Below are 8,788 nucleotides of genomic sequence, written 5' to 3'. Positions count from 1 at the left end.
GCTGCTGCCCCAGCAGACCACTCCGTAAAAGATGGCTGATGCCACCACAGTGTCAAAGAAGGTCTTCAGGAGCGCCCCCTGCACTCCAAAAGACCTGAGCCGCCTCAGCAGGTAGAGTCTGCTTTGAATCTGTGCAGTTATTACTTATTGCAAAACAACAAGAGCAGAGCTCTCAGGGTTGACCAAGTAAACCCGGCAGTTTCCTGTTTCCTGCAGTCACTATTTATCTCGATTAATCAGTATTTTTATAGTTTAATTAGAATAGCATATAATTTTGTTATAGATTGCCACTGAGTCTTTAACCCAAAAAGGGAAGAAAAGAAAATCATGTTGAAAATGGCTTTGTCTTTTAAAGCAAACAGCACTGTTTTCAATTTAATTTTTATTTTTTTTTATACACAGGTGTATAGTGCCATGGCGGCAGTCTGAATCCTTCGCAAAGGCCCCCTCACTCCTCGGGCCCCAGTGCATCCACACTGCTGACACTGTCTATATTTAGGCCCCTGCACATCATGAAGATTTCAGAAGTGAAATAACTAACATACTGTTCACACTGACAGCTGACATGTATCTGATCAATGATCTCTGATCTCTGACCTGCTGTCACTCTGCCTCTAGGTTGTCACGCAGCTCAGCAGAAAACACACAGTAACTGTTGGGTGACACTTAATGAGGTTTTCTAACATTCAGGAATTATTTTTATAAATTAGTGTAACTGTAACATTTAAAGTCACTTCCTGTTCACACTGACAGGTGACACGTATTTGATTTATATTGATTTGAATTACTGTAACTGGGACATGTGTATAAGGCGGTCCTGAGCTCAGGCCGTGTGACTCATCTAACGGCTCTGAGCGCGCGCTTTGTGGTAAATACAGGAACGTCACTTGAGCTGTGTTCTGATTGGACGATTATAGATGCGCCCACTCTGACCAATCAGAGAGCAGCTGGGAGAATATATAGAGTGAGCTAGCGCGGTGAGTTAGTAAATTTTGATCGTTGTTGACGAATAAAAATTAAACAAGATGTCTGGTCGTGGAGGAAAAGGCGGGAAGGCGAGAGCTAAGGCGAAGAGCCGTTCATCTCGTGCCGGACTTCAGTTCCCTGTCGGCCGTGTCCACAGGCTCCTGAGGAAGGGGAACTACGCTCAGCGGGTCGGTGCCGGAGCTCCGGTGTACCTGGCGGCGGTGCTGGAGTATCTGACCGCTGAGATCCTGGAGCTGGCTGGGAACGCTGCCCGCGACAACAAGAAGACCAGGATCATCCCCCGTCACCTGCAGCTGGCCGTCCGCAACGACGAGGAGCTCAACAAGCTGCTGGGCGGAGTCACCATCGCTCAGGGCGGCGTGCTGCCCAACATCCAGGCTGTCCTGCTGCCCAAGAAGACGGAGAAGCAGAGCAAGAAGTAAACACCCGGCTGCAAACAAACAAACAAACAAACGGCTCTTTTAAGAGCCACACACACTGAACTAAAGACTCTGATCCTGTCTGGTCTATTAACATATTAAAATATATATTAATAACTGTGTAAAATTAATATGAATGCACTCCATTTTGCAGAGACACAAAGATGGCGGACAGGCTCCTCTCAAACACTTCCTGAACTCACTCACCCAAAAACCAGTCCAGTTAATAAATGTTGATTGCAGCAGAGCCTGTCCACAGGGTGGACTAATACAAGTACAAAGTAAGGAAACATCATCCAAACCCTAACCCACTAGAATTTCTCAATTGTGGGATCAATAAAGGTCTATTTTATGTTATCTTACATTTTTGAAAAATACAAAAAAAACAGTGTGAATCGTCTAAACTTGACAGCACGCCACAGAGACCTCTGTCGCCGCTGACTAGTGTTTTGGAGGTGTAACTGCAGAGTGACAGACACACAGAGGTTCTGCTGCACAGCTAGAAATCCCACTTCAGGAGCACAGTTCAACACTTTTGCATGTTGTTGAACAGTATTAGAATTTGTCAAAAAATATGAACACACTAGTTAAACAGCATTAAAATCTATTTTTGTATAGTTTCACATGATATATATCATCTTTTAATTGGTTTACATATTAAACGCATGCTGTCCATACGAGTGAATACATGTTTAAAAAATGAACTTCATTTTTTTAAACATGCCTGAAGAGGAATAAAAACGTAAGAAAATAAATCATGAGTGAGGATGTAATGGCGGGTAAAGGGTTAAATTTGTGCAAATAAAGTGTGTGACGCTGCCTCTCTGTCTCTAAATCACGGTGTGCAAACACACACTGAACTGTGAGCCATTTTCTGTGTATTTTAACTGTTACAAAAAACATTTATATCTTAACACTGTTTAGAACCATCAGAGGGAAACCAGCTGAAGCTTTAACTCTTCCTGTTTAACAGTTAGTGAAGCAACAGTAAAACGGTGTGACGTCACCTCGTGTGGACGTCACACTCCTGCTCCATCCGGAGAGACGGCATGAAAATGTTGGGTTTGACCTTGTGTAGTAAAGACTGTAGTGAAAGACACCGGGGGAAGTGACTGAGATCAAAGAAGAACAAGTGTGATCATCAAAACCTAATACTGACAGCACCTGAACGCAGCGCGATGGTGGGAGGTTTAAATAGTTACTGACAGCACCTGAACGCAGCACGATGGTGGAGGTTTAAATAGTTACTGACAGCACATGAACGCAGCACGATGGTGGGAGATTTAAATAGTTGCTGGATTGATCACGTGCATGCTGTGATGTTACCAGTGTGTGTCAGGGGACGTGTAGCTCTGTTAGTGTGTGTGTATGTGGCTCTTAAAAGAGCCGTTGGTTTTACTGAGAGTGGTCTGAGATCAGTCTCAGCTGGTGCGGGCTGAGTCTAAGCCCTCTCCCCGCGGATCCTGCGGGCCAGCTGGATGTCTTTGGGCATGATGGTGACCCTCTTGGCGTGGATGGCGCACAGGTTAGTGTCCTCGAAGAGACCCACCAGGTAAGCCTCGCTAGACTCCTGCAGAGCCATGACGGCGGAGCTCTGGAAGCGCAGGTCGGTCTTGAAGTCCTGAGCGATCTCCCTGACCAGGCGCTGGAAGGGCAGCTTGCGGATGAGCAGCTCGGTGGACTTCTGATAGCGGCGGATCTCTCGGAGAGCCACGGTACCGGGCCTGTAACGGTGAGGCTTCTTGACTCCGCCGGTGGCCGGGGCGCTCTTGCGGGCAGCTTTGGTGGCCAGCTGCTTCCTGGGAGCTTTTCCTCCAGTGGATTTACGGGCGGTCTGCTTGGTTCTTGCCATCTTGGTTTTTTAGCTCTCTGTGTGTTCACAGCGAAACAAGGAATACTGACACACTGTCAACAGCCGCCTTATAAAGGAGCTGCCGGAGACAGGGCGGCGCTCATTGGTCCAGGCCGGGACCAATGAGCACGCGCACTCAGGCTCATCAGCTATTGGTCAAAACAAATTCGAAATATAAAGCGCGCGCACAGAGGTTGGTCTAAAGAGAGAGTTTGGCCCAATCCCAAACCACTCCCTACCCACTACCACTTCTCTACCGAGTGTCACTCCAAATCAAGTTACACTCGCAGCTGTGGAGGGCACTCCTGATTAAGGGGAAGTGTGAAAGAGAAGCCAAACAGATGGGACGCCCTCGCCACTCTACCGGAAGAAGGAAGCAGATGTAACCATGGATACCGACAGACGCTTTGTGAAAGCAAAATAGAGCAACAGGCTATAAAAATGTTTTTTTTTTAAATATTAATTAAAATGAGTTATATTAAAAATAAACTTGGATACGTCAGATAAGAGATACAGTGCAGTGTAATCAAAGTAATTAACTTGTTCATATTTTCTAGACACAGTTCACACATTTACAGATGAACGTCATTCATTAATCTGGGCAGTCTTCCCCCATCCTGCTTTGCAGCATTCCTCTTTTTAGTGAAGAGACTCTCATTTTTAATCCGTAGATCGATTAACTGCTTTGTTTTTTCTTCTGTCCCTGTGAACACAGAATTATATATATATTTTTTAAAAATCATGAGAATGGGATGAGGAAGTGTTTAGACAGTTTTAAATAGTTTATTTGAGCATATGGACGTGTAGGTTTTTATCTTTTGACACCAAACATTCTGTGAGTTTGTTTGAGACTGTAAAGTCAGTGTGAGGAAAACAAATGTGTGTGTTTGATCTAAAATATTTTACAAAGTAGAAAGACGGAACTCTTACATTTGTACGTTGTTTCCTCCATTGTGATGTTGCGCTTCCTGCTGGGCTCATCAGAAGTCTGCACTGATGCACACTCGCTATCCAAGGGCTGAGCAGTCCACTCGCACTCAGCGATAATTGGTTTGGGACGGCCCTTAATATGGCGAAGCTCCGCGTGACCGCGCAAACGGAGGGGGAGTGAATAGGGCGAGGGGATAGGGGCCGGTTTGGGATTGGGCCTTTGAGACTCAAAGTGAGACAGGTGTACGATAATTATCGCAGGTGTACGATCAATAATCCCAAAAAAGGCCAAATGTACGATAATTTGACCGTTTCATGAATATGTGGTTGTCATCAGTATGCCGGAGTTTTTTGTGAGCCCTGAAGGCATCTGTTCCCATGTGACATGTTTCCAGCCAATCGCACTTCAAAGTCGTGCGAGAATGAGATTCAAAACAGATGAAGAAGAAAAACAGAAGCAAGGAAAATAGAAAATAAAGTAAACACTAGAGTGACTATATTTAAGCAACATCACACTGGAGGGAGTGACGTTGGACTGTGTAACAGCCGTGACGATATACAGTCCAACGTCACTCCCTCCAGTGTGATGTTGCTTTTATACAACAGGTCAACAACAGCTTAAACAGCAATGCTGAGTAAGGAAATGTTAACAAAAGGTGATGAAATAAATTATTTAAGTATGTTATGTAGCTCCACAAAAAAAACTGGTCGGGACCAGGCTAAGTGCACAGAATAAATCTCCATGGCAACATATGTGCCTCGGCTGTCGAACTGAATCAACGCTAAATTAAACCAGGATAACCAACATATCCCAGCTTAATCCCTTATCTAGGTTTCGAACAACAGGCCCCTGGATGTTGGCACGGCCGGATTCAAACACACCTGGAGGTCTGCACACAAGAGTCCTGGCTTTCCTTTTCCTCGTCCTCTCCTGACGACCACTCACAATTTAATTCAAATGTAATTTTGGGGAAAATATCCATCTCCACCTGTGAGCGGAGTGATTTTACTGTTACAAGTCCCAGTGATGTTATATCAGCACTCACGGAATGCCTCTCGTCCAATCAGATTACTCGGTCGGAACTAACTGTTGTATAGCTGCCTATAGCGCATCAGTAGGGTTGTTATTTTGGTTATGACGGATGAACGATAAAATACTCAAAATACGATCATTTTGAGTCTCTGGTACGATAATCCTACATATCCCACCTGGCAACGCTGCAGACACAATCAGACTCAGGTGTTCTTCACTGTTCGCCTTTAAACACACGTTTATGTTATCAAATATTGATGTGCAGAAAATATTGACACTGAAATGCTGCGCTGACGTCACTCAGTGTCTTTAGAGACATGATCAATGCTTTATTATTATAATTATTTACAACACTTGATGATTTAAAGAACATGTTGAGTTGTTCCTAAACTCTGGAGTCCTGCAGGTGCAGATGTTCGGTCCTGATGTTGTGCAGTGCTCCGTCACACTGAATGAACTCTGCTGTTTGTGGTAAAAACAAGGACTTTATTCATAACTGTGTCTCAGTACAGTCTGAACGTTGGTTACGTACTGTAACCCCAGATTCTATGAGTATAGGCGCAGCCCTCTGAGAGCTGTCGCTATTGGGTTTATCCCCGCGCGCTATACGAAATAGAACCACATCTATCAAAGACGCTCTGCTGCTCTTACTACCACATGTTTCCAGTGAGCCGTGTGTGTGTGTGTGTGTGTGTGTGTGTGTGTGTGTGTGTGTGTGTGTGTGTGTGTGTGTGTGTGTGTAGAATTGTTTGAGGAAGACATAATCAATTTAATCCGACCTGGAGATGAAGCTGTTGCACGTTTCATATTCAGGGACCAATAACAGGACAAGCTCTGCAGAGTGTGAGTGTGTGGCTCTTAAAAGAGCCTTTGTGTTGTAGCTGTGTCGCTGAGTGAGAGCAGAGGTGTTTACTTGGAGCTGGTGTACTTGGTGACGGCCTTGGTGCCCTCAGACACGGCGTGCTTGGCCAGCTCCCCGGGCAGCAGCAGGCGGACGGCGGTCTGGATCTCCCTGGAAGTGATGGTGGAGCGCTTGTTGTAGTGAGCCAGACGGGAGGCCTCACCNTTCCCCTTTTGCCCAAATGCTCATTTTCACTGAGTAGATCTTGAATACATCACTATGTAACTTAATGCAACCTATGTCAGCAGTTAGTTCTGGCCACTGGTTGCTAACAGCTAACAGCTGATGTGTTGATAGTGAGTTTACTGCATCCTTTCATCCCAAAGGCATACCAGAATAGCTCTCTATTCATCCCAAATCTGTTTTCTATTGTATCAGGACAATGGGACACCATTAGCCTAGAGCCCTGCTTTTTAGCCTCCACAAAATTGATGTGACACAAGGAAAAAACATCAGCCACTGCCATCTGTAAATGTCATCTTATTTGCCGATAAGGCCAATGGCAGTCGGATATCTGCTGACACAAATTTGCCGATAAATCAGTGGATCTCTGTGAGGAACAGGTGAAAACACACCTTGGTGGGGCAGACCATCACACAGATGGGAAAACACACAAAGGCAGGAAGTGAAACCAGACATCACACATGAGGTGACTATGACAAAATGAAGAAACAGAAACATGACCTAAAAATAATAAATAGCCTAAAAATATATACATACTGTACACACACATATATATGTATTATATATATATATATATATATATATATATATATATATATATATATATATAATACATATATATATATATAATATTAATATTTTCAGGTCATATTCTTGCTCCTTTTTCTCTTTTCACTAATTTCTGCACATGTGCACTTTTTGCATATTTAAAATCTGTAACACAAATGTACATGCTGATCAGTTTTTCTTCTCTTTTTTTTGAAACAAATATTAGCTTTACTTTTTCTAACTTTAACTTAAATAATAAAAATAAATAATGGCCTATTTAAATAAACAAAAGCTTCGGAAAATTATTTTAAGAATTGGGTAAAAAGCTATTTTTGTAATTATTATTGTTATTATCATTATTACATTTTAGAATCGTCTTACATTATTATATTGTCATTATAATTTTTAATCTCTTTTTCTTGTTTTTAATTTTCTCTTTTTACATATTTTGAACCTCTAACAAAAATGCACGTCTTTATAAAACATGTCCATCAGTATTTCTTTATTTTAAAAAAAATGAATAATAGCTTTGGAAAAATAATTTTAAAAATAGGGGGAAATTATTTTTGTGTTATTATTATTATTATAGTTTAGTTTTATTGTTCCTTGTTCAGGTCATTTTCTTGTTTTTAACTTGTTTTCTTACAACTTTTCTCCTTTCACTAATTTCTGCACATGTGCAAATGGGCCCTTGTACATATTTCAACCCTCTCACACACATAAACACGTCTGTATAAAACATGTCCATCAGTTTTTCTTTTCTTTCTTCATGTTCATATCATTTGACCGTGCAGCTCAGCACACACTGTCACTCTTCTCTCACTGCTGTTTATACATGATCCATTTCTCACATTATATTTTGTACATTTTCCAGCTCGAGCTGGATTTGGTTTATAATCTGCAGCTGCTGGTCTGATGTTGGAGGATCAACATGCAAACATTTGCGAGTTTTGGCTTTTTCCTGCCAGTAGTATCTTTAATAAACATTTCTGTCTGTGTGGCAGTTTCAGTATAATGTAGTCAGTGGACTTTCTCCATTTCAATATTCTGATGAATCTCAGTTGCAATCTGTCACCAATAAGGTTTAAATTTTGGGCCCAGAGAATAAGATTTCTGAGGTCACAATCAGAATGAGTTACAACTTCCTGCTCCCTTATTTCTGTTTGAAATTGTCTCTGTTGAGCCACGTTAATGTGTTTAATGTGTTTTGAATCAACTAAACTTTACAGCATTTGACAGAAAGCCCAACCTGTGTTTGGAGGTGTAACTGTAGTGACAAAGACACACACCGAGTATAAATACAAACAACTGTGTACTTTAAGGGACGGTTGTAAAGGTTATGTTGGGCTTTGTCAACCAGTCACTGCGTTAACGTAAGAAACAGAAGAGCTGCTCTGTCACCAAACTCCACTTAGAAATCACTTAATTAACTTTTACACGGAAACACAAACCTGACGAGTTTGACTCAAGACGTCACCTGAGTCAGTGAGACGTAAGCTACTCTTGTATTCGGCGGAAAGGGACACATTATCGCACGTTGTTCTCTGTGGTCCCGAAATTGAGACGTTACAAGACACCGACATTTTGTTTTACCACCCAGAGTCAGTTATCACTTCACATTGTTCATGATCATTGAGACTTTAAACCAACACAGTGATTATTAAGCACAGGAGGACGTGTCTCTTCAGGTGAGAGTGTGTGGCTCTTAAAAGAGCCTTTGTGTTGTTGAGTATCAGCGGGTCAGTGACAGTTTAACCTCCGAAGCCGTACAGGGTGCGGCCCTGCCTCTTGAGAGCGTACACCACATCCATGGCGGTCACCGTCTTCCTCTTGGCGTGCTCGGTGTAGGTGACGGCGTCACGGATGACGTTCTCCAGGAAGACCTTGAGCACACCGCGGGTCTCCTCGTAGATGAGACCGGAGATACGCTTCAC

The 8,788-nt window shown here is 42.8% G+C and overlaps 3 protein-coding genes across 3 annotated transcripts in view; 1 reads left to right on the top strand and 2 right to left on the bottom strand.

Moving 5' to 3' along the window:
* The first annotated feature begins 985 nt into the window (after window positions 1-985).
* On the top strand, window positions 986-1,547 carry LOC126385611 (histone H2A-like). The gene has a single exon (XM_050037420.1). It carries the CDS (start codon window positions 1,026-1,028, stop codon window positions 1,407-1,409), a length of 384 nt encoding a protein of 127 aa, XP_049893377.1. The 5' UTR covers window positions 986-1,025; the 3' UTR covers window positions 1,410-1,547.
* Window positions 1,548-2,249: 702 nt separating this feature from the next.
* On the bottom strand, window positions 2,250-4,597 carry LOC126385605 (histone H3). The gene is made up of 2 exons (XM_050037414.1): window positions 4,189-4,597; window positions 2,250-3,961 (listed from the first exon to the last, which is right to left on the bottom strand). Exon 2 carries the CDS (start codon window positions 3,256-3,258, stop codon window positions 2,848-2,850), a length of 411 nt encoding a protein of 136 aa, XP_049893371.1. The 5' UTR covers window positions 3,259-3,961; window positions 4,189-4,597; the 3' UTR covers window positions 2,250-2,847.
* Window positions 4,598-6,977: 2,380 nt separating this feature from the next.
* Window positions 6,978-8,788, bottom strand: part of LOC126385507 (histone H4-like) — a 5,570-nt gene continuing 3,759 nt past the window's right edge. Inside the window, exon 2 of the mRNA XM_050037253.1 lies at window positions 6,978-8,782. Coding sequence (XP_049893210.1) covers window positions 8,606-8,782 — 177 coding nt within the window. The 3' untranslated portion in view covers window positions 6,978-8,605. The remainder of the gene's footprint in view (window positions 8,783-8,788) is intronic.

Source organism: Epinephelus moara, chromosome 24, assembly GCF_006386435.1.
Source record: "Epinephelus moara isolate mb chromosome 24, YSFRI_EMoa_1.0, whole genome shotgun sequence".
Classification (NCBI taxonomy): Eukaryota; Metazoa; Chordata; class Actinopteri; order Perciformes; family Serranidae; genus Epinephelus; species Epinephelus moara.
Note: the sequence above shows the minus strand (reverse complement) of the source record. Positions and strands in the feature narration are given on the sequence as shown.